Source organism: Hypanus sabinus, chromosome 25 (assembly GCF_030144855.1).
Source record: "Hypanus sabinus isolate sHypSab1 chromosome 25, sHypSab1.hap1, whole genome shotgun sequence".
In the NCBI taxonomy this organism is placed as follows: Eukaryota; Metazoa; Chordata; class Chondrichthyes; order Myliobatiformes; family Dasyatidae; genus Hypanus; species Hypanus sabinus.
In genome coordinates this window covers 14613407-14640399 of record NC_082730.1, presented here as the reverse complement: position 1 = coordinate 14640399, position 26993 = coordinate 14613407, and the positions used below count along the sequence as shown (strand labels likewise).

Genomic DNA, 26993 nt, shown 5'->3' with positions numbered 1-26993 from the left:
CAGTCTTCAACAACGGAGAGATCTGTAGTTATGTGACAGAAATCAATGACACTAGTAAGTTCCAATTTCAGGGAGGAAACATTTTTTTTTGTTTCTCTGTTACTGCTGCTCTTATACTTCTAGTGATGGTAAGGAATATCTTTGCATTTGTAGAAGCTACACATTGCAGCCTCCATGGGGTAGAAATAAAGTGCAGAGAACAGTTAAGTCTGGCACTTCCTCCTGGAAGATATGGAGCATCTCAAACATAGTTGGACTTGCACATCTAGACAAATTTAGAGCAGTACAATTATACTTCTGGCTTCTGCTTTGAAAAAGGCTAGAATCGGTGTTTGTATGACAGTGACACTGTCATAAAAACAAAAGTGAGGACATAAAATATTGCAAATATTGGTGGGAATGACAGAAATTTGGTAATGTCCGGGGGCAGAGTAAGTGTGATGGTGATTACTAAGAAGCTGAGGGGTCTGTAGGTAGATATCTGGACCAAACAGACTACATCCAAAGATTCTGAAATACGAAGTTGAAGAGATTTTGGAGGCATTATTGGTTATCCTTCAAGAATAACTGGACAATGGAATGTTCTGGAACAGTGGAAAATTTGAACTGTTACTCCACTCTTAAGGAAAGAGGGAAGAAAAAGAAAGGAAATTTTATACCTGTGAGCGTAACTCCAGTGGTTGGGAAGACGGTGAAGTCTGTTATTAAGAACAAGATTTTTGAGTATGTACTTGGAGGAATATGATAAAATAAGCTTCCCTTACAGGGAAATCTTGCCTGAAAATCAGCCTTAGTATGCAGGGACATCCCTTACTTTTATTCATTTACCAATAGAATGCAGCGTAGGTCCTTCCGGCCCTTCAAACCACACAGGCCCAGCAACCCTCGACAAACATGATTAACTATATCCTAATCACAGAAGAATTTACAAAGACCATTTACGTCCACCTAGTGTATCTTTGGACTGTGGGAGTAAATGGAACCACCCAGGGAAAACCCAGGAATTCCACATGGAGAATGTATAGCCTGGACATTGGAACAGAGATGAGGATGAATTTATTTAGCCAGAGGTTGTTGAATCTGTGGAACTGAAGTTCCATAGATAGCTTTTGAGACCAAGTCATTGGCTATATTTAAAATGTAGCTTGATATTTTCTTGTTTAGTAAAGGCATTGAAGATTACAGGGAGAAATCAGGAGAATGGGATTGAGTGGGATAATAACGCAGCCATGATGGAATGTTGGGGCAGACTCTACGGGCAAAATAGTTTCATTCTGCTCCTGTGTCTTATGGTCATCACTAGCTTTAGAATTTCTTGAACAGTCCAAGTAAATTATTGACTACTGAAACTGAGTTTCAGATAGCTGATTGAAATACCTCACTCACTTTGAGATATGGAAAGGGAATTTGAGTCTATGTACAGATATGAACAAGTCTGCTGCATTTCATGGCTGTGAAAAGGATAATAAGCTTTTTAAAACTCAATCCTAGATGAATGATGGGCCAGTGTTCAGCTTACTGCTCCGTAGGGTTTGCTTGTCTCTGTGCTGAACTGAGGCTGTACCTTGCAATTAATGGGCTCCGGAATTTGCTGCAGTGATGACTGGCTTCATGGCTGTGGACTCACATTTGTGAATTTTGTTCTGAATGTAAGTTGCTTACTTTATGGTTTGCATGATTTGCCTTTTTTTTTGCGCGTTTGGTCTTTTCTTACAGGGTTCTGTTTTTTTTTGCTTTGTGGCTATTTGTAAGGAGGTGAATCTCAAGGTTGTATAGAGTAAACATACTCTAATAATAAATGTAATTTGATGTTTGAAATTGAAGTGCAAACTGATAGACTGTGATCCGATAAGCTGCCACATTTATTCAATGAAATAGAATTCTGAATTTAACCTTTCAAGAGTGTGTTCCAGTTTAGAGAGGATGCTGCAGATTCATTGATTATGGAAGCAGGTGACTTGGCCCAAGATGCCCATGTTGATCACAGTGACTTTCTGGGCTTCTCCCATTTCTCTGCATTTGGCCCACATCCTTCAAAAGTTTTTCCTTTCTGTGAACTTAACCTACTGTATTTTAAATAAGGTATCTATACCCACCTCCAGCACTTTCTTTGGCAGCCTTTTCCACCGGTACACTGCTCTGTGTGGAAAACACTCCTCCTCCAGTCCCACTAAGACTTTCCCCTCTCACCTTAAGCTGAGGCCCTCTAGTTTTCACCTACCTTATCCTGGGGCAAAGACTGTGACCATTGACTGTGACTGTGGGTAGTCAAGGTGAGGTGTAGTCAACGTCCTTAAGTTGTGCCCTTGTTTACTTTTCTAAAATGCATCACCTCACACTGCCTGAGTTCAATTCCATCAGTTGTTCCAATGGCCACATTCTTAGTTGGAAGTATTCCCAGTCAGGGTTAGTGTCACGACAGTGCTTCATCAGGATGGACTGGAGAACACGTCTAGTGAGATGAACTCAGCAGTGAGATGAACCCTTCGTCTCAGCCCGAAACATTGACTGCTCATCTCAACGGATGCTGCCTAACCTGCTGAGTTCATCCAGCTTGTTTGTACATGTTGATTTGACCACAGAATCTGCAGTGTACTTTGTTTTTACTATGTCTAGTGAGGCATTATGGGTGGAATTGAGAAATAAAAAGGTGTGACCACATTAATGAGGCTATGTTACAGATCACCTGACAGTCCTCGGGGTTTAGAGAAGATATTTGTCGAGAGATCTCAAACAGTTGCAAGAAATATAAGGCTGTTATACTAGGTGATATTAACTTTCCAAATATTGACTGCGAATTTCATATTGTAATAGGATTAGATGGGATAGAGTTTGTCAAATACACTAACCCCAATGCCAGTGGTTTCAAAGTAAATATGCAAAAAGAGTCGTCAGGTCCGCGGGTTGATATTCTAACTGGAAGAAAGACCAAGTTTGATTGTATCTGAAATTACCTGGCAAGTGTGGTTTGGCACAGGCTGCTTTTTTGGCAAGGATATACTTGGTAAGTGGGAGGCTTTCAATCATGAATTTTTTGAGAGAACAAAGCATGTATGTGCTAGTCAGGAAATAAAATGAAAGATAACAAGTGTCGGGGACTTTGGTTTTCAGGAGATATCGGTGGCCTGATTAAGAGATAAAAGGAGATGCATAGCAGGTTGGAAAAAATGAGGAGCTTATGGAAGATCAGAGATACAAAGGAACACTTAAGAAAGAAATCAGGATGGCTAAAAGAATTAACTGTGGCAGACAAGATGTTGCTTGCATCTGTAGTAATGATCTGGATGATAACATAGTTAACTGGATCAGCACATTTGCAGATGACACAGAGACTGGGGGTGTAGTGGGCAGTGAGGAAGGTGACCATGGTTGGTGGAGGCATCCGCAACAGCTGGAAAAATGGCAGATGATATTTAATGCAGAGAAGTCTGAGGATTTGCACTTCAGTAGAACTGGCCAGGGTAGGTCTTACACAGGGAACGATAGAGCACTGTGGAGTGTGGTAGAACAAAGGGAATACTGATCCATAATTTGTTGAAAGTGGTGTCACTGTTAGATAGGATTGTAAAGAAAGCTTTTGAAAAATTGCCTCTCATAAACCAATGTATTGATACTAGAGATGGGATGTTATGTTAAAGTTGTACAAGGTGTTGTTGAGGCCAAATTTGGAGTATTGTGTGCAATTTTGGTCATCGATCTGCAGGAAAGATGTAGACAAGGTTGAAAGAGTGCAGAGAAAACTTATAAGAAGATGCCAGGTCTGGGGGACCCTAGTTAGATGGAAAGATTGAATAGCTTCGGACAGTATTCCTTAGAACATAGAAGACTGAGAGGAGATTTGACAGAGGTACACAAAATTATGAGGGGTATAGAGAGGGTAAATGTAAGCAAGCTTTTTCCACTGACGCTGAGTGGGACTTCAACCAGAGGTCAGTGGATAATGGCAGAAGGTGAAAAGTTGAAGGGGAACATGGGGGGAAACTTCTTCACTCAGGGGATCATGAGAATGTGGAATGAGGTGCCAACACAGGTGGTGCATGCAAGCTCGATTTCAATATTTAAGATAAGGTTGGATAGGTTAATGGCTAGTAGAGGCATCTGAATCCAGATCATCTCTGTGTGACTGCCCATAATGCTACTGTGTCTGGGGCAGCAGTGAAGGTCCTCTATCTCTGGTGGTGTTCCGGGCTTCCTTTATCATGTCGGTAGCTTCCTCTCAATTTTCACTAGTGTTAGTGCTGGGTGAAGTATCAGGAATGGCATTGCACTCAGATGTAGAAGGGTTCTTCTTTGCTGTGATGTGTTTGGCGTCGGTGATTCTACCAAGAGCCAAATCATAATGTCTTGAATCCAGCCAACTGGGCTCTCTAAGTCACTGAGGCACACAAGCCTCCAAGCCATAACAAGGTTGTGGTCCTCTTGGAGGCTAGATCATCTCTACAAATCTCAAAATGATCTTGTCCCTCATTCTGAATTCCACAATATCCACCCTGTCACCCCTCTCTGACCAACCCCTCCTCAATCATAATTACTTCTAGGTATTTAAATATTAACAGAGAGATTATCATGTTCCAATTATACAGAGCTCTGGTAGGACTGTAACTGGACCATTTTGTATAGGTCTAGTTCATCCTGCCTGAGGAAGGATACATTTACAGTCGATTGAGTACAGCAAAGTTTTCCCAGAAAGATTCTTGTGATTCTGAGGTTGTTATATAACGAGGGATTGCTGCATGAGGCTAATAGGAAATCAACTCTTTCACCTTTACAGGCAATTTCTGTGGAGCAAAGAATATAGAATATAGATCATATCAGGGTATAACACAGGGAAAGCCTCTTTGACTCACCCTGTCTGTGCTGACCATTATTCCAATCTAACTAATCCCATCTGCCTGCACATGTTCTTACCTGTCCATGTGTCTGTTTGAATACATTTTAAATGTTGTTATTGTATCTGCTTTCACCATGTCATTTGGCACCATTTATACTTGCTGCGTATCAAAAAAAATGTCTCTCACATCCCCTTCAAAGATTTCTACTGCACACCTTGAATGCAAGTCCTTTGGTATTTTATAATTTTACCTAGAGAATTATGACTATCTCCTCTGTCTATGCCTGTCATAAGTTTATACTCTTCCAATAGGTCGTCCCTCAGGTTCTGACACACCAGCTTTGTCCAAACTCTCCATATAGCTATCACACTCTAATCCAGGCCAAACCATGGTTAACCTCTACAGTATCATCTCCGAAGCCTCCATATTCCTTCTATAGTGTAGAGACCAAAACTACACACAATTACTCCAAATGTTGTCAAAGTTTTAAACATTTGCAACATGACTTGCCAACTTTCATACTCAATGTTGGCAATGTTGCCATACACTGCCTTTACGACCCTGTTCGCTTGCATTGTTACTTTCAGGAGCTGTGGACTTTCATGTCACGATCCCATTGTAGATCAGTGCTCCAAGTGGTCCTGCCAGTAACAACATAATTTTGTCTTGCTTTTGACCTCCCAAAATGCAATACCTTATGCTTGGGTGATTTGAAGTCTATCTGTCTTTTCTCTGTCCAAACTCCCAGCTGATCTATATCTTAAACACAAAGTACACTGCAGATGCTGTGGTCCTGATGAAGGGTCGTGGCCTGAAACGTTGACTGCTCATTTCCACAGATGCTGCCCGACCTGCTGACTTCCTCCAGCCTGTTTGTACGTGTTGATCTATATCTTGCTTCAACCACATTCCTCACTATCCACAGCTCCTACAATTTTGTTTTCTCTACAAAAGTACCTCTATCTCAATGCAAATCATTTATACCTATTACAAGCAACAGAGGTCCAGGCAATCTCATGTGGGGAAATGGAGAAGAGGGGAATGAGAGGGAAATTTTTATAATGGGAAATATAAGTCGATTTTCATGCCGTTGGTTGGAGGCTACCCAAACAGAATATATGGTGTTGCTGCTCCACACTCCAGGTGAGACAATAGATGAATGGTGATGTTAAATTGTACTTAATGAAGCTTTCTGGATAAGACTGGGAGCTATTAAGTGGCCATCTCCTGTATTAACACAGTGTTAAAATCATATACTTGTCTTTGTATAGTCAGGGGTTATTGCCGAACTCTGCAATAAAAGATATATATTTTGGGTGTCTGGTGTTTATGCTCAGAAGCTCCTGGACCAGTCACTAGTATATTAACATTCAGATGTGCTGTTCATTATGATGTGCTTCCATTGTCAGTTTACAATTCTTCATTGCTTTGTGGATCCAGAACTTACTAACCCATCCCTCCACTTCCTCATGCAGGTCATTTATAAAAATCACAAAGAGTCTAAGGCATTCAATTTCAGCAGTGCCTCACTGTGGTTTCACAACAGAGCTTCCTGCTGTCTCCTTCTTCCTCTTTCAACTTCCATGTCCCTTTTCGTTTAGTCTGTTATTTAGTTCTTAGAGCGAAGAGCTGAGTGACAGGCAAGTGCTGCCCAGTCGGTCACTGTCAACAGAACATGTGGATTCCGATTCTTCTCATCTGTTCCCTGCCCGGTGAGTGACCGCCAGCGCGGGACGTTACAGAGACTGATAAATGCAGGAAATAATCAGTAGGTCAGGCTGTACCTGTGGAAATGAAACAGTGAACATTTCAGACCCAAGATCCTTTAACCCTGTTTCACGTCCCAGAGATTCAGCCTGACATACGAGGTATTTCCAGCACGTTCTGTTTCTGTCTCAGATTTCCAACATCAGCTGTTTTTACTTGTTGATTTGAATGATCAGTGTTAATTTGGGTCTAGTGCACCGTTTCTGTAGTCGAGATGGCAAAGTACATGCAGATATGTAAAGACTGAAAATACTCCATAAATATGTTCAACAGTATTGGGGTGTGGAACCACAGACAAAATGCTGGAAGAACAGTATTGGTCCAGCAGCATCTATGGAGTCAAAAGGTGTTCGAGTTGTAAATCCTGCATTGGGGCTGGCTGGGGAGGTGGGTGGGGAGTTGTGGGTGTGCAGGAGGAGTGTAGAGAGCTGTGTACAAGTCCTGGTCTGGCACCAGTTTTGAGGGTAATCCTGGCAGAATGTTGCTGCCTAGGGAACGGTTAATTTGTAAAAGTGTGCACTGTAAAATGCAAAAGCACCCTTTCCATTCACTAGATATCATTTTAATGCTGCCTTTTGCTCACTAAAAGCAGCATAAGAATAATATGTGAAAAATAAGTTGTCTGTTTGTTAGCTGTTGCCGTTATTGAAATGTCCTGTTCTTCAGTTCTGTGTGGGTTGAGGGCTAATCTTGCACTCAGAATCCATTTCCTTCTCAGTCTCTTCCTCTAACTGTGAACATTTGTTATATCCATCAGCATCCAGTATTATTTATTTTCTTTTACCCATTTTTTTAAAAAGCTTGTTATGGACGCTCTCCCTGCAGAGGCTCAGTGTCAGCATTTATTGTCTTCAAACATTGTTTTAATAAGTAATTCCAGGTGGGGATGTTTGTAGAGTTCAGTTAGGGAATTTGACAAATACTTTCCTTAAACATTCATTGCCCCACTTAAAAAAAAAATGCTAGCAACATAGTAACATTTGAGGTATGTGATTGATCGTGAAGTTCGATGATTTTCAGTGCTCATTGACAATGGAGACTCAAATGCCGGGTATATGGTGAAGACAACAGCAGATGGCGTGAAATTGACCAGGTGATTGACAGGAAGGAGGAAAGCTTTTCACCCCAGGGGTATTTGGATGGTTAGTGGGGCAAAAGGAATTGTAAGGAGATCAAATAGAACATAGAACAGTACTTCAGCCTATGATACTGTCCTGAACCAATTAAATTAGTAATTAAATGGCCAACTAAACTTATCCCTTCTGCCTGCATAATGTGAATATCCTTTCATTTTCTCCATATTCATGTCCCGATCTAAATGTCTTTTAAAAGTCCAGACACCCCAGCCGACTGATATCATCTGTTGACAGGCCCACAACACCTGCTCAGTGACAGTACTTGTCCTTACACCCAACTCCCAGTAGGCGAATCCGCGGCTTTGAGACCCAGTCCTCGCATATACAAAGCACAACCAGACAAATATATGTGTATTGTCCAGACCCATCAGTCCATTTTAAATCTTCCATCACCACAACTGAGTTACACTGCCCCCAGTAGCTCAGTGGCTCAAACGCCTCATCTCCGATGGCCGAAAAGCAAGAGACCTGCAGCTTGAGGCTGGAGTCCATTGGGTGCCGCTAGAAGAACTGCAGACGGCCACATCAGAACTTGTCTTTGCCCAGCGAAACCCTGGGAGGGCAGCTCTGGACACTGTGCTACACCACCCCCGATGAATTGCACAAGCTTTGTTCCCTCATTCGCAGCAGCTGCAAACAGACGACACCATGGCTTCAGGCCCAGTCCTTGTTACGACCAAAGAATTGGCCCCCTCCATCAGCCGCTGCTCATATCCAATAAATCAGCGAATCAAACTTATGGGGTACCAGATGAACAATGTCCAAAATGGTCTTGCCATCGCAAGAAAAATGACCATGAGGACTACTCGCTATTTGACTGTAAGCCTCCATTAACTCAGGCAGCGGCACCTTGCGATGCTCCTTCATTATCTCCACCAACAAGCAACTCACTGATGGTGCAGACCTGCAGTTCTTCAAGTTTTTAACATATAGCAGAATCTTGTGACCATTAGATGTACATTTAAGTACAACAGTAGCACCTTCTGTTCACCGCATAGAAGCTACTGTGATCAGCTGCGCCACCATCTTGCTAGAAGCTGGCAATCTTCTGCATTCTAAAGAATACAGTCTTAACCTGAGGACTCTTTCCCTATAATTCAGGTCCTCCAGACCTGGCAACAGCCTTGTAAATTTTCTTGGTAATCTTTCAACCTTGTTTACATCTTTTCTGCAGATAGGTGACCAAAGCTGCACACAATACTCTAAATTAGGCCTTAACTTCAACATAACCTAACTTCAACATCTTCTGTACTCATTGATTTATGACGGCCAATATGCTAAAAGCTTTCTTTACAAACTTATCTACCTGTGACACAACTTTCAACAAATTATGTACCTGTATTCCCAGATCCCTTTGTTCTACCACACTCTCATTGCCCTACCAATCACTATGAAAAACCTACCCTGGTTGGTCCTACTGAAGTGCAAATCATTGCACTTGTCTGTATTAAATTCCATCTGCCATTTTTTTGGCCCATTTTTCCCGCTTATGCAGATCCCTCTGCAAGCCCTGATAGATTTCCTCACTATCCACTACACCCCCAATCTTGGTGTCGTCCGCAAATTTGCTGATCCAGTTAACCATGTTATCATGTGGATCATTGAGATAGATGACAAACAACAAAGGACCCAGCATCCATCCCTGCAGGGCACCTTCAATCCCAGAATAATTTTTGTGAATCTCCTTTGAACTCTTTCAAATGTCACCCCATCCTTTCTTAGATGAGCGGCCCAAAACTTCTCACAATATTCACAGTGCTTTATAAAGCCTCAACTTTTCATCCTTTTACACCCTTGCTTCTATATTCCAGTCTTCTCAAAACGAATGCTAACATCCCATAGGCCTTCCTCACCACCAATTGAACCTGCAAATTAACCTTTAGGGAATCATGAACAAGGACTCCCAAGTCCCTTTGTGCCTCAGATCTCTAATTGCTCTCAATTTAGAAAGTAGTCTATCCTTCAATTTCTCCTAACAATGTGCATGATCATACACTTCCTCACACTGTATTCCATCTGCCACTTCTTTTCCCATTCTCCTAAACAGCTTAAGCCCATCTGTAGACCCTCTACTTCCTCTAAACTACCTACCCCTCCACCTATCTTTGTATCATTCATAAAGTTTGAAACAAAGCCCAAATTATTGACATATAAAGTAAAAAGAAGTGGTTCCAACACAGACCCTTATGGAACACCATTAGTCATCTTTCATTGGCTCCACTGTTGAGGTCTTGTTTAGATTGCTGTTTGTCTGGAACCTCCCCCTTGAACTTTCTGCCATGGCAGATCCTACCAGAATGTAAGCTCCAGATGGCTTCACTCTCAGGATGTCAAGAACTCACAAACCTCTCCACCACCACAAAGGAATTATCCGCAGAGAAGTGAGGAAGTGGTACCATTCTGAAGTTGACTCCCTGAAGGGTTGGTAGAGGTAGAAATCTTCACCACAATAAACAGAGCCTGGAAGGTGTATTTGAAGAGCCAACACCTGTTGGGCAAAGGACTCAGTGTTAGATGAAGGACCAGTACAGATGGCACTTTTTCAACCAGTACGGAAGGAAGGGCTGAATGACCTCTTATGTTGTAAATTCTATGACACTGCTGCAGGGAAACAGAAGTGGAACTGGATATTTTATTTTTATTGACAGGAAATTCTGGTCACATATGTCAGTCTCCATTTTTGCTTAGTTATAAAATCAGAATGAAAAACCCTAGTGTAATTTTTGGGGTTCAACACTTTCCGCATCTACAGTACTTTCATTCACCCTCAAAGTACCCCCACCCACCCACCAAGAAGGAGACTTGAGTCTCTTGTCTCCCTCAGTGTGTGGTCTCTCAGCATTCAGGGGAACAAGCACACTGAATGTCCTTGGAAAAGTTGGGATCTGAGGAAGAAGCTGAGTAGAAATCTTGAGAGATATGTTAGAAGCCATGCACTGCAGATGAAACTGTTCCACAGGTAAGGGCATAGGCCAAATATTGGTGGCTGGGATATGGCCAAGATACTCAGCTAATCCACCTATCTTCTGACCACAAACAAGTGTGAATGGGGTCAGTGACAGTCATGAATGCCTAAACACAGGTTGGGCCATCCAATGGGATCTTCGTAAAGCAATGAATGTTGACCAGGACAGCTAGAATATTCACTGTGAATACAAAAAAGATTTTGATGATACAAAGGTCTGTGGATGCCAGAACTTGGAATAACAAACTATCAGCTGGAGGAACTCAGTAGTTAGGAATTCAGTATCTGTCAAGAGATGGGATGACTGAGGTTATTGTCCTGACATAGGTTTTCAACATGAAACTTCATCAGATTTGTTCTCTCACATATTTTGACTGACCTACTGAGTTCCTCCATTGCTTTGTGATTTGCTCCAGAAGGTTGTTTGCTAAGCAATTTTTTTGTTCATTCGATAAATTTCAATTGATTGAAAATTTTCGAGAGATTGAAAAGATTCAAAGACATTTTCAACCTCTCATTGCTGCAGTTGCAACTTGCCACTTGCTTCAAAAGGGCAACAATTATACCAGTGCCCATGAAGAGCGGTGTGAGCTGCCTTAACGATTATCATCCAGTCACACTCACATAGACATTGTCAAGAACTTTGAGAGGTTGGTAATAGCTAGAATCCACCCCTGACTCAACCAGGGCCTCAACCCATTGCAATTTGCCTGTTGCTACAATAGGTCTATAGCAGACGTGATCTCATTGGCTCTCCACGAGGCTTGGATTACTTGGGCAATACCAATAGCTGCGTCAGGATGCTGTTTATTGACTATAGCTCAGTAATTAACACCATCGTTCCTGTAGTCCTAATTGAGGAGCTATAGAACTAGGGCCTCTGTACCTCCCTCTGCAACCAGAAGACCACAATCTCAACAGATTGGATTGAAAATAACATTTCCATGTCACTGACATTCAACACGGGTGCACCTCAGGAATGAGCGCTCAGTTCCCCGTTCTACTCTCTTTATACCATGGATAGTGGCTAGGCACAGCTTAGATGTCATCTATAAATCTGCTGGTGATACAACCATTATTGGCAGAATATCAGATCATGGCAAGCGGGCGTTCAGGAGTAAGATGTACCAGCATGTTGAGTGGTGTCGTAGCAACAGCAATAATCTTGCACTCAACATCAGTAAAGCCAAAGAACTGATAGTGACTTTAGAAAAAGTAAGAGCAGGGTACTCACATCAGTCTTCATGGAGGGATGAGAAGTGAAGTGAAGTTGCTTTTTATTGTTGTTTTGACCATAACTGCTGGTACACTACACAGTAAAATACAGTTTTTACACAGTTTTTCAGGACCATGGTGCTACATGAACAATATAAAAACTACACTGAACTATGTAAACCAACAGAAAAACTACACTAGACTACAGACCCTACCCTGGATTGCATAAAGTACACAGAACAGTGCAAACATTGCAATAAATTATAAACAAGACAACAGGCACAGCAGAGGGCAGTAGGTTGGTAGCCCGATGGCTTGGGGGAAAATCTGTTGCATAACTAATCAGCTGAATGACAGTGCCCGGGATTCCATCCGTCTCTGTACTCCTGAGCTGAATATTTCATTGCCACAGATGTAGTCCAATTTAATGTCCATTGGAGAGCAGAATGGTTGGGAGATCTGGCCGGCTCGGGCTTGCTTTTCTCCTGACTCGGACTCCTGCCCACTCACCTCGCTTCCACTTCCTCGCATGCCACTTATGCTGTCCCCACCTCCTGCCACCAGCATGAGGCGACTCAGAGGACTGCAGGCCTGATTCCCTCAGCAAGTGGATAGTAAAGAGCAGAATGGATGGGAGAGCCGGCCGCTCGGGCTTGCTTTTCTCCTGACACGGACTCTTGCCCACGCCTCGCTTCCACTTCCATGCGCACCGCCTACGACGTGCCTAACTCCGGTTACCAGCATCAATCGACTCTGAGGACTGCAGGCTTGATTCCCTCAGCAAGATGAGGTCACACAATCTACTCAGCAGATTTTCATGAAGATTTGTTTTTGGGCAAACTCTGTATTGTAGCAGTAACTGGCGATGATAGATAGTCACTCTGTTATCCATTGCCCTAAACCCTAATTGTGCCTTAAAATTAAATTTTAATTTAAGATTAAATTTAAAAAAACTAAAGTTGCATCAGATCTGAAAGGCTGCTGCTGCACTGTGCCGTGCCGCCTACAGAGAGTGATCAATTTAAAGTTCCTGGGTGTTAATATCTCTCAGGACCTAACTTGATCCCTGGTGCACCATCAATAACTCACTCTGAGACGTAAAAGCGAGATATTGGCTTTTATTGACTGGAAGAAGGAACAAACAGTGAGAGACCACCATACTACATCCTGGAGACTGAGAGGCCGGGCTTAGGCCTTGATCGCCTTTATACAGGGGTCTGTAGGAGGAGCCACAGGAGCAGTCAGCAGGGGGCATGTCTGGACAGGCACACATAGTTCACCACAATCCCAACATATCAATGCAGCTATAAAAAAAGCAAAACAGCAGCTATATTTCATTAGGATTTTAAGGAGGTTTGCTATGTTGACTAAAACGCTGGGAAATTTCTGCAGATGTATCGTGGAGAGCATTCTGTCAGGCAGCATCACTGTTTGTTATAGGGTGAAAGGGGGCTGAAGGATATTTTCAGTTTTTGCACTACTTAATACACACACACATAACTATATTATTTCGTCACTTATTTTTATTTCTGTTTCTTCACTACATATTTAATCTAACTATTTAAGATATATAATTACTGCAATTCACAGTTTTATGTTTCCATATTACCCTGTATTGGATTGTACTACTGCCACAAGTTAACAAGTTTCACAAAATGTGCTTTTGATATTAAACCTGATTCTGATTTACGGAAGCATGTTCTCCTCAGTTTCAGGTGCATTGTGGGCAGAGAAATATGTAAGAGGAGTTGTGGGAAGAGCGATCACAATCGATTGTCAATATGAAGCAAAGTACCGCTCATACACAAAGTATTGGTGCAATGGATGGACTCATCAATGTTCAGTTTTAGTGGAAACAAAAGGGCAACACAGACGGAGGGGACGAATGTCAATCACAGATAACCCGGAACGGGGAATATTTACTGTTACTATGGAGGATCTTCACTCTGGAGATAAAGGATGGTACTGCTGTGGAATTATAACACCAAGCCGTCAACTGAGATTTAGTGTACATCTAGAAGTATCTGATGGTAGGTTACTCGGTGATTGATTTTATGTCTCCTCTGAAATATCTGATTCAAGTTTTTTCTGGGAATGGTCAGGGTGGCATCGATATCCCAAGGCTCCGTAGCAGTTACAGTTTCCTACGAGGAATGGGCTAGAGTTTGGAAACCACATGTATGTTGTTCTCACCCAATTCAATGTCCCATGCATATCTAAAAGTAACTGACGGTGCAGTTATCAGGGATTGATTTGCTGTCTCCATTGAAATATCGGATCTGTGTCTTCACCGCGAAGGGTCAGAACATCTCTCATATTGTGAGGGTCCACGGCAGTGCTGAGTCCTGAGGGGAGTGGGCAGGTGTTGGGGAAACCCCACTCATTGCTCTCACCCATTGCAGTGTCAGACCCACTGAATAAACACCGATTTCCAGTGGGAGGCTCAGCACAATTTTCCTGCCTCTGAACTGTATGAAATGCCAGTCTGTAAGAGGTTTGCATTCAGACTGAAACTAATAATCCGACCATAACAGATCAGAAAGAAACTTGTTGCTCATTGGATTATTACCCAAAAACCATAATAAGGGAATCATTTCCCAAAGCTCAACAGATTGCATACAATTCTTCTAAAGCAGGCCAGTCCAATCCCTGGCCTATCTCAGGGATCAAACAGTCTCTCCCAAACCCCCCCTCCACTTGTATCCCCATAAGTGTGCTCTGATCCCCCACTCGCAAAACCCACTGACCATCCACTCCGAAGCTTCCAGCCTCTTCATCCACCCATTACTGGTGGGAATCAGATTAAATGAAATGGGATCTGGTTGCATCAGAATCCTTTTGTTTTCCTTTATCCATCTTGCCCATTTACTCCTTGTCATTTCCCTCCACTGCCCTTGTGCCCACAACTTCTTCTTTTATTCCATGGTCTATTGTCCTCTCCACTCAAATTCCTTCAATTTTAACCCTTTGCCTCATCCACCTATCACGTCCCAATTTATCATACTATTCTCTTGCCCCATCCCAACTTCCTACCTTCCTCCTCTCACCTGGATTCACCTGTCAGATTATGCTCCTGCCCCTCTCCCCACCCTTTTATTCAGTCCTCTCCCCTCATTCGTTCCAGTGGTGGTGAATGGTCTCAACCAGAAACGTCACACATGTATTTTCCTCCAGAGATGTTGCCTGGCCTACTGTGATCATCCAGCTCCTTTGTGTGGACATTCCCCTTCCTGAGATTTCTGGGCTTCACCCACCAACTCCATGCAAACAGCAGCACCAAGAGATTCCCTTGCTGTTGCAGATCACAGAAACCAAACACTTTCTCCCAAAACCCTCCAAATATGTCACAGATACCTGACCATCAGAGCAAATATTGGCAATCTCACTGGCAGAAAGTGGTGTAGCAGCTAAAAAAATAGTTTATTACTTTTGTCATTTTTCATTGGCTAAGTATTAGCACATTACTCACGTGATGTAACTGCTTTAATTACCAATAATTCATCACTATCAAAGGAATTTTCTTTACTTCATTTATAAAAGTAATGGATTTTTCAGAAGCATTATATTTCATTTTGTTTTATTCCTTTGTATTACATCCTTTAGCATTAATTTCCCTTCAGCATAATTTCTCAGCTCTTTACTTAGATTGATTAATATTTGTATATTTTTTGTACTCTAAAATAAGCAGAAATCTTTGAACTAAGACTGCTCACACTGAAGTGGATCATTTCATAGTTGTCTACAGAATGATTCATCTGCCATTCATTTGCTAATTCTCTGAACCAGTTCAAATCATGCTTAAGAAATGCCTCATAGTACACATTGTCACCCAGCTTTGTGCCCTCTGTAAACTTGATATATTGCATTTAATTCCCCTGGACTATGTTATTAATATACAATAAGTTGAGTTAGGTTTCTAGCACAGAATACAACAGTTTCCCTCTATAAACTCACTGCCAGTTAAAAGCAGAGCTCTTCACTCCTGTGTTTGATATCTGTCTGCCAGCTGATTCTCAATCCATATCACCAGCGTTAATCTTATATGCTAATCCATCGTGTAGGACCTTATCAAATGCTTTCTGGAAATCCAAACACACAGTGTCAATGGACTTGCCGTCATTAATCTGCAAGCTATCTTTTCTTCCAGTTGCACAGGGAAGCTGTTGGAACTGGATTTTATCTCTTATCTTTACAGAATCTAGATACATTTCTGAAACTCCTGTAATGAATTCAATGAGGACTTCACATTCTGAAACTTTGGTATTGGATTCAACGAGGAGGTCACGTTCTGAAACTTCTGTAACAAAATCAATGAGGACTTCACATTCTGAAACTCCTGTAATGGATTTAAGGAGGACTCCGCCTTCTGAAACTTCTGTAACAGATCCAATGAGGGCTCCACCTTCTGAAACTTCTGTAACAGATTCAATGAGGGCTCCACCTTCTGAAACTTCTGTAACAGATTTAATGAGGACTTCACATTCTGAAACTTCAGAAATAAGATTCAATTATACTCTAAGGAACAGCATGCAATCGATTTCTGACAAAAGGTACGATGTTCTCATCAAATGATGTTCTCATTTGTCAACATTTTGATTGACACTACTGCTATATGAGATATGTGATGTTATTGGGGGTGCTGGCTTATGGAGGGTGGGGAATGGGAGGGGTAGGAAGTGGGTGGTGCACCCACTTTTCTTCACTGGCATTGTACCTGTGAGAGTATTGACTTCAATCATACTGAAATAATGAGAGAGGCCTATACACTACTCTTTCTCACACATTTCAAACCTGAGGCTCCAAGGTAAATATTCTATGCTGATTTAAACATGAAAGTTGGAAGTGTTATTTTAGAATCTCACTTATCAAAATGGAAACAGTACTGGATTTGCATCTGGCTGCTTTTGCTTGTTGCTGAGAAATAAGAACAGATTCCTCCATTTGCCACCCCTCAGAGGATGTATTTGTCAAATCTTGGCAATGCTGCTTTGCCCTGCCATGACCGACTGAGATGTGACCCTGATGGCAAATTTCATGGTCGGTTAAGGTATCAATGCTGGTCACTGCATCTGCAGGAAAGGTGTTCCTGGAGAGTGGGCATTGGTGAAGTCAGTATCACTGCCCTGGACTACACAGTATTAAAATATTGAATATATGTTAAAGTAAAAAGACGATCTGGCTCAGGCAGTCCAATAGTAGATGACACCCTAGAATCTTTTGTTTGCCTCCCTATTTTGTCTTGGTATGCCTAAAGGCCTTTGCCCCCAGACATGAACAGAATGTTGCCATACAAGTTGATAGGGTGGTTAACAAAGAACATTGTGTGTCGGCTTTCATTAGATGTGGGATTGAATTTAAGAGGCTTGAGGTAATTTGCAACTCTATAAAACTCTGGTTCATCCATACTTAGACTATTGTGTTCAGTTTAGTCATCTCAATATAAGAAAAAATATAAAAGCTTTAGAAGAGATTTACCAGGATGCTGCCTGGTATAGACAACATATTTTATGAGGATGAGGTGAGTGATCTAGGGATTTTCTCATAGGACAAAAAGAGGTTAAGAGGTAACTTGATAGAGGTGTATAAGATGATAGGAGGCATTCGTAGATTGAACAACCAGTACATTTTCTCCTTGGATTTTTTCCGTAAGCAATGTTCCCACTTTCATTGATTCAACGTCTCATGTTCTTGATATTTACTGCTTATATATTTATTATTATTTCTTTCTTTATGTGTTTGCACAGTTTGTTCTACACCCTGGTAGAACACCCATGTTCGGAGGTCTCTTATTGATTCTGTTATGGTTATTATTCTATAGATTTATTGATTATGCCACAAGAAAAATGAATCTCAGTGTTGTATATCGTGAGGTATATGTTTACATTGAACTTTGAACTTTAATGTAAGTGGACATAGTGTTAGGTCTAGGGGAAAGTATAGGTGGGTTGTCAGAGGTAGGTCTTTTACACAGAGACTGACAAGTGCTTGGAATGTGCTGCTGGGGTACGGTAGAGACAAGTAAGTTTGGGAGATTTAAAAGGTTGGTACATGAGGAAAGAAATGTGAAGGGCTATGTGGGAGGGAAAGGTTAGGTTAAAATTGGAATAGGTTAAAGGGCCAGCACAACATGATGGGCTGAAGAGCCTTTACTTTGCAGTACTGTTCTATTTTCTACCTGCTTTTCCCTTACATATTTGATTTTCTTCTTATTTGTTTACTTCTCTATTACCATCATAAAATGCATTTTATGTTGCTCACTTCATCTTAACCTCCCTACATGTTCTTGTTGATTTACCCTCTAAATCTAGGGATCACAACTAGGGGTCCATGGACCCTTGCTTAATGGTATTGACCCATGGCATAAAAAGGGTTGGAACTCCTGCTCTAAATGCTCACATTTGCAAATTCCCTTCAAGGACTCTTTAGTTATTGTGTTATGAGTGAGCCGCTTATATATTGTTGATCTTGATTCCTCTGTCCCCACACTGTATTTATTTATTTATTCTATTTACTGAGAAACAGTTTGGTACAGGCCCTTTTGGCCCTTTATGTTGTACCACCCACCCCCAATTTAACCCGAGCCTAATCACAGGACAACTTACAAAGACCAATTAACTAACCGACTGATACATCTTAGGACTCCGGGAGGAAAGCAGAGCACCAAGGGAAAACTCATGCATTCCACAGGGATCCCACACAAAATTCAGCAGAAGTGAACTCTGATGGCCCAAGCTTAATAGCATCGTGGTAACCACTACACTGCATGGTGCCCAAGGAATACAGAGATCTTTTGAGATCCTCCCCTCAAATACTTATATGAATTATTTTTTGGTTAACCCAGTTTGTCTGCATTCATCCCCCCCCCCCAACTCCCTTCTTCAATCAGTTATGGATCACTTATCAGCTTTCATACGGAATCTTCAAGGGTTCATTGTCGAACTTCCAAACAGCTGTGTCCTCTTTCAGCAAGATTGCCTATATTTGTCGCATGTACATTGAAACAAACATTTAAATACTGTCAGATCTGCACATGAAGGAACCTCCCAATCTCCACCTGACTAAAAGAATTCATCAGCCACTCATTCTAGACTCGTTACCTGCAGCCTATTTAATCCAAGTTCTCATCCACAGACCTTGTTCTCTCTTCAAACCAGTTGGCCTCAACAAGGTGTTCATAGCCTTCACTCCCCTGACTAAAGTTTACCTTGTTGCTTGTCGTGTTTATTTTCTGCTCTTTCTTGTTTTGTGGCACCTCATGCTATTTTGCAGTCTATTAGTAGAGTAGCATTTACTGCTAAATTGTCTCTGCTGCTCGATTTTGGTCAAGCCTCCCCTATATTTCCTGACAAATGCATCATTTTGCATTACATCAAATCAGCAAAGATTGTGCTGGGCAGTCTGCTAGTATTGCCATTCTTCCAGTGCCAACATAGCATGCCCTCATGTGACTAACTCTCACCCATATGTCTTTGGAATGTGGGAGGACACTGGAGCACCCGGAGGAACCCCATGCAGTTTCAGGGAGAATGGTCAAAACTCCTTACAGACAGTGGCAGGAATTGAACCCAATGGTACAGCTGACTGTTATAAATCATTCTACCATTTCAATGATATTACATTATCCCAGGCTCATCGTTACACAACCTCATTATTTCCTTCCCTGCCATTTGTAAATCTATCTTAATTATCTACTGTCACGTCATACAGTATCTACATCATATTCCCCAATTATGTCTCCAGGTGATGATCATAAGTTAGCTTCCCTCCCTCAGTCCAGCATGAGATTAATCTCCCAGCTGAACTATCCTGGCCTTGCTGCTTTTATTGCTTAACTTCACTCATTTCATAGAGGAACCAGGAGGTAAATATTTGAAATGCAAAGGTGTCTCCTCACCTGCCACTGATTCTGTATCTCTTCCCCTTTGTTCAGTTACGTGATATGGAGAGTGGGACGTTGGGTCCTCTTTGCTCTGCTGGGGATCTGGACTATCACTGTCACATGGTTCACGAGAGACAAAAAGGTAAGTCCAGGTCAGTAGATATCCCAAGTGGTTTCCACGAATTGGAACGTAAAACATTGAACATTACAGCACAGTACATGCCCTTTGGCCCACCATGTTGGGCCGACCTCTTAACCCACTCTAGGTTCAATCTAACCTTTCTCTTCTATATAGCCTTCAACTTTTCTGTGATCCATGCATCTTTGTAAGAGTTTCTAATGTCGCTAATGTATCTGCCACCACCAACCCTGGTAGGATGCTTCATGCACCCAGAGCTCTCTGTGTAAAGTACTTAACTCTGACATTCCCTCAATGTATTTCTCTAATTACCTTGAATTGTTCCCCCTCGTATTAGACTTTTCTGCTCTTCAAAAATACCTCAGGCTAGGCAAACAATATACGACTCTTGTACACCTCGATCAATGTAAAGTACTTGCCGTCCTCCTTCACTCCAAATTCATTCAACTATGCTGGCTATTTAAAGGTAAAAAACATTCACAAATAAACTTTAAACCTCTTGTCAAAACAAAGTTACATGAAAGTGATATACTGTAAGCAGTTTTCCGCACACTGTCCATGCGTAGAATAAAGTCCAGTACCTGACAAGAAAATACAAGGGGTGCTTTATAAGTTCATGGACTAAGATAGGAGTCAATTTTAGAAAACCTAGCACATTTATTTTTCAACATAGTCCCCTCCTACATTTTTGCACTTAGTCCAGCGGTCGTGAAGCATACAGATCTTGGACCTCCGGAAAACATCCACAGCAGGGATGATTGATAACTTTGTGGCCTAAGATAGAAGGATATGAGTTATACAGCTCTCATTACATGCACAAGCTGTTCAAATCTTTGAGTAATTATGCAGAAAGTTTGAAGTTAATAGCTCATCAGTTAATAACTCATCATGGGTGTTTGATAACTTTGTGGCCTAAGGCAGAAGGAAATGAGTTATTCAAACTTTCTGCATAATCACTCAAAGAGCTGACCTGCATGTGCATGTAATATGAGCTGTATAACTCATCTTATCAATCTTATCAAACGTATCAATCACCACTCGTATATTGGACACCGTGTTTCAGACAGAATTCTGTTGCGAGGTGCCCCCATGAAATGCAAACCAAATCAGCATCCACATTATTGTCCAATGCACAAGCACGTGTACGCATCAGTGCAATGAATACAATGTCACAGATGCACAGAATCAGACAGTACTGCATGGTTCCCTATGTCAATCAATCTGATAATTTCACTTTTGTTTTCACAGAGATCTGATCAATCAGATCCTCACCGCCTGATCCATGAGAAAAAGAGAAGGATCCCAGATTAAACCAACGTGGGGAGTTTTGCACCAAGATCATTCATTATTCATCCCACTTTGTGGAACTTTTAAACAGAATCTCTTGTCATTAAATCATTGAATTGCATTGCTGAAGGTTAAATCAAACAAAATAATCTTGTCGAGCTTCAAGGAAGTGGCCTTGTTTAATAGAAATCCACTTGCAATGCTTCACCCACACTGATCTTAATATTATGACATTGTCTCTTGATTTCCTGCATGAACCCAGCATTTTTAAGCTTTGTATGATCATGAACTACTCAGAACTCTTTTATCATGTTAGTATCTGTTCTTGGGCTTCCATCCAGGTACAGGAATCGATTATAACCAACGTTCAATGACAAGCTTTGCCATCTTCTTCAGGGATATTTTTTCATCATCCTTGAAGAAGATAACAGGTTTTGTCATCAAAACGTCAGCTGTAAGTGATACCTGTACCTAATTGAAGCCTAAGAAATTTTATTCGTCATATGTGCCGGGAAAACAAGAGATCCTTTTTCATATTAAAATCTGTTCTGTAGATTCAAATTACTGTTTTCCTTTTGTTCATTTCAACAAACAATTCCTAATACAGTAATGAAAATGCTTCTTCATTAAATTTTGTTTTCACAGAAAAATGTATCATTTTTTTCTGTTTAGAATATAATTTCACTCATAAATTCAGGGTACTAGATTTTTCTTAATGTGTCAATGGTTAGAATCTATTTGGAGAAGGGATCAAATAATCTTCAGATCATGACATCCCAATGGAATGATGTTATTGAAAAATATTGACCTGAAATATTAGCTTTGTTATTCTCCTTGTAGTTGCTGGCTGACCTGTTGAGTATTTCCATCATCTGCAGATTTCACTTCAGATAGGCACACATTTTCTTCAAATATTCAGGAATATCAATACACAGAGAAATACCACAATGTTATTTACATTGAGCACAATTGCTGTCACTGTACAAAGGTCTTAAGGACACTGATCAATGGAAAGTAGTGCAGGGTCCTGAATAAAATTAAATGGATGACTTCTCACCACAAGTCCTGAGCACAGTCTTATCATCACAAGCACTCTCTTCCACCAGAAAAACAAATTCAAGGCATCTAAACAGTGGTATCTTATTAACTATGTCATTGTCCGATTTTGGGATTGCCTTCATGTGTATATATCACACAGGCCATGATTGGCAAAGATGACTGCTGGACAGCTTGTTGGCTGAACCCTCCACCATGTCATCGAGTCATAGAAAATTTCCACACAAAAACAGGCCCTTTGGCCCATCTAGTCCATGCCAAGGCATTTAAATTGCCTACTCCCATCTACTTGCCCTGGTAACATAGCCCTCCATATCCCTACCATCCACGTACCTATCGAAACTTCTCTTAAATGTTGAAATCGAGCTTACATGCTGCAGCTCACTCCACACTTTCATGACCCTCTGACTGAACAGATTTTCCCTCATTTTCCCCTTAACCGTTTCACCTTTAACCCACAACCTATAACCTCTAGTTGTAGTCCCACCCAACCTCAATGAAAAAAGCCTGCTTGCATATACCCTACCCTCATAATTTTATCCTCATAATCTATAAATTTCCTGTCAATCTTCTCCATTCCAAGGAAAAAAGTCTGAACCTATTCAATCTTTCCTTATAGCTCAGGACCTCTAGAGCTAGCAACATCCATGTCAATTTTCTACATGCTCTTTCAAACTTATTTATATCTTTCCTGGAGGTAGGTGACCAAAGATGCACACAAGAAGCCAGATTATACCTTACCAATAGCTGAAACAACTTCAGCATAACACCCCATCTCCTGTACTCAACAGTTTGTTTGTTTTTTTTGTGATTTATAAAGGCCAATGTGCTAAAAGCTTTCACATGACCCTAGCAACTTTTGATGCCACCTTCAATGAATTACAGACCTGTGTTCCCAGACCCTTTTGTTCTAAAATAATTCCTCAGTACCCTACCGTCCGTTGTGTAAGACCTACCCTGGTTGGTCCTTCTGAAGTGCAAAACTTCGCACTTGTCTGCATTAAATTAGATAATATCGAAACAAGACTGAAGAAATTCAAGATTACATCTAAAAATTGGGAAGATGTTGCATTCACTGGATGCACTGGGAGGAAATCTGTTCAAGAAGGAGATGCATTATATGAGAGCAACCTCCGTGGTGCCTCAGGGAACAAGCTGCAGCTGCAAAAGGAGGAAATGAACAACCACGAGACCCAGCACCTAACCATAGGCACCACTTAGTCTTGCCCACGTGCAGCAGAATATATGGATCACTGACTCGCGTCTCCATCCTCCTGAGGACTCAGAAATAGACAACCCCTTTGGAGAACACCTTACTCGACTCGAGTGTTCACACCACTAAAATGAGTGAGTTGTATATTGTTGTGAGTTGCAATGGTCAATCTGCAAATCTTAGGAGATTCTTTTCTCAATGCTGACCTGTAACAAGAGCTCAAATGCATAATAGAGTGGAGTACAGTACTGCACAAAAAGAAGCCCTTCATGCCAACTCCACCATTCTGAGAAAGATGTTGATGTAAGCTAAACACATTCACCTGCATTTGGCCCATATCTCACTAAACCCTCCCTATCCAGAGAGCTGTCCACTGTCGTTTAAATGTTGCTATTGAGTCTTCCCTAACCACAGCGTGTTCAATATATGTACAATCTTCTAATGAAGAGGTTTCCCCTTTTAAATATTTCTCATTCTCCCTAAACATTTGCCATTTATATTTTTAACAGTCTTGGATGGATACATAGAATGCTTTTTTTCATGGGAAGAGAATTTTTAAAAAAGTAGATTTTCACAAAAATTGTCATGATTGCATTATGGTAGGTGGAGATATTGTCCTGATGTGAACTGGATCAAGAATATCAGCAAACATGAGGAAATCTGCAGATGCTGGAAATTCAAACAACAACACACACAAAATGCTAGTGGAACACAGCAGGCCAGGCAGCATCTATAGGGAGAAGCGCTGTTGACGTTTCGGGCCGAGACATCGGACCGTCTCGGCCTGAAATGTCGACAGCGCTTCTCTCTATAGATGCTCCCTGGTCTGCTGTGGTCCACCAGCATTTTGTGTGTGTTGTTGTCAAGAATATCAGGATACTTCTTGCTATAGTCAATCATCAGCTTTTGGTTTTGATAATGTTCAGTGAGAGATAGTTGTGACAGCATTCAGGCAGATTTTCAATCTTTCTCCGATATGCTGATTCTCTACATACAAATGCTGGAGGAACTCAGTAAATCAGGCAGCATCTATGGAAAGGAGTAAATAGTTCGATATTTCAGGCCTAGATCCTTGATTGAGCTCAGTTTCCAGTCAGGGACCCCTCCTCAAATGTAGATTAAAAGTGGAAGAGTGTCAGTTGTGAAGCAGATCTGCTCCAAGGAATAATGTGTAGGATGAAGGACTATGCAGTTCATTCCCAGGTTATGAACACCTGACTTATGGACACTTCAATATATGAACAAGCCTCTGTAATGGTACTTCATTCAAAAGTCCATTGTATGTCCATATGTTTACATATGACATGATAATTGTCGGTGTTGTGGATGGTATAGAGGGGGGTATTTGCACTGTTTGCTTTCCTTTACAGATTGGTAATTTGTCAGTCTTTGTGTGTAGTTTTGATTGATTATATTGTGTTTGTAAGGTTCTCAGTAATATTAACTGTTAACCTAATTTTAAAATGGCTTCTCTGTAATACTAACTATGAGGTAATTTTTCTGTAGCTGAAATGCTTGGGTTATAACTATTGCTATCAGGGGGGACTAGCCAATGGGAGTCTTGTTATTCTATCTGTATGTGTGGGAACCGGGGTTGGTGCGCGGGAAGTTCGGCGAGGGGAAGTGAAGAGGGAGGATGTGCAGGAAGTGCTCTGGTAGACCACCGCGGGTTGGTCCCTGTCCAAGGGTCGTGGAGTTTTCAGGAAATCGAATGGTGGACCGAGGATATTGCGTGAGCTCCAACGTGTGCACAAGCTGTATAATCTCTATTCTTGGCGCCTTTTTATTTTATATTTTTGTTTCTCTACTAACCCCATAGTTACAATAAAATTTATAAAGTGTAATTGTTCAAAGTAATATTGTGTACTGCCTGATATTTTATGTACTGGCGTGCATTACACAGCATCTACACAAAAGTGAGACACAGTTTGGCGGGCAGACGGCGGTTTCCCCTAGACGAATGTGGGCTGATAGAGCTGAGTGCTACATTTGCGGGGTGCTTGTCTGGTGATTGAATTCTGTACATGTTGTGTGGCCGCTTGGCTCAAAGTACAGTTTGGATGGCGACAGCCGCATTTCCGTGATGGCGTGCAGCTGTGAGGGTGGCAGAAAGCAAAACGTGCATGTTGAGGGGGGTGGAGACGAGGGTATCAGATGAAGTGTTACTTCAAGGTTTGACTGGGGTTAAAACTGTTGGCAAAGTGGAGATTGTATCGCGGAACTTTGATTTTGAGACAGGTACAGATATAGTGCAACACACACAAATGACATAAGAGGGGTGGAGTTTTCAGAGGAGACTGGCGTCCCCGGAGGCGGAACCATGGCGCGTACAAATTGTCGGGGAGTGAGGGGCCGGAGCTCAGTGAGCTGAGTCGCCAGCAGATGAGGGAGGGGATCTTAGGGAACGAATCCTCTCGGTACTGTGGGATGAAGGGAAGGAGTGGTCAGATTTGGAAAATTTGGTTAGTTCCCGTCCCCCAGCGAACGGTGAGAGTTCTGAGTTGCCTTCCTGGTGAGAAAGGCAGAGGGGCCCCGCCAGAAGATAAGATCTTTCTCTGGGATAACACCCACCCGTGAAGGTGAAGAGGATTATGAGACATGGGTAGAGCAGACAAGTACCAGTTCTGCAAGATGTCTATTAGCTATGTACGGCACATAAACTCATGGGATGGAGTAGCTACAGACTTGGCTAAGATAGAAGCAGTGACCACGTGGCCGAGGCTCCAGACTGTGAGCACTCTGCGCTCGTTCTTGGGGTTCTGTGGTTATTATAAAGGATTCATGAAGGCCTATGCCAAAGTGAGTCACAAGTACAAGGTGTTCTCAACAATTGATCTGAAATCCGCTTATCACCAGCTCCCATTACGCCCAGAGGACCGCCCCTACACCGCCTTCGAGGCGGGCGGCAGGCTCTATCACTTCCTGCGCATCCCATTTGGTGTCACAAATGGTGTCTCGGTTTTCCAGAGGGAAATGGACCGGATGGTGGACCAGTACCAACTGAAGGCCACATTTCCCTATCTGGATAACATCACCATCTGTGGTCGCGACTGGTCGGATCACAATGCCAACTTCCAACAATTTTTCCAGGTGGCCAAAGCTCTGAACCTTATGTATAACAGGGGCAAGTGTGTGTTCGGAACCACCCAACTCGCTATCCTTGGGTATGTCGTGGCAAACGGGGTCATTGGCCCTGATCCCGACTGTATGCACCCCCGTTAGAACTTCCTTTTCCCACCACTCTCAAAGCCCTCAGGCGGTGCCTGGGTTTTTTTTTCTATTACACCCAATGGGTCCCCCATTATGCAGACAAGGCCCGCCCCCTGGTCAAGTCTACCACTTTCCCCCTCTCTGCTGAGGCCTGCGCGGCCTTCAGCTGCATTAAAGGGGACATTGCCAAAGCAACGATGCATGCGGTGGACGAGACCATTCCCTTCCAAGTAAAGAGAGATGCCTCCGATTTCGCGCTTGCTGCTACCCTCAATCAGGCAGGCAGGCCAGTAG

General features: G+C 42.0%; 1 protein-coding gene across 1 annotated transcript in view; it reads left to right on the top strand.

Moving 5' to 3' along the window:
* Positions 1 to 6467: 6467 nt before the first annotated feature.
* The window catches only part of LOC132380891 (polymeric immunoglobulin receptor-like), a 141135-nt gene continuing 120609 nt past the window's right edge, over positions 6468 to 26993 (top strand). The window contains 2 exon segments of the mRNA XM_059949808.1: positions 6468 to 6544; positions 13625 to 13945. Of these exon segments, the coding sequence (XP_059805791.1) occupies positions 6508 to 6544; positions 13625 to 13945 (358 nt within the window). The 5' untranslated portion in view covers positions 6468 to 6507.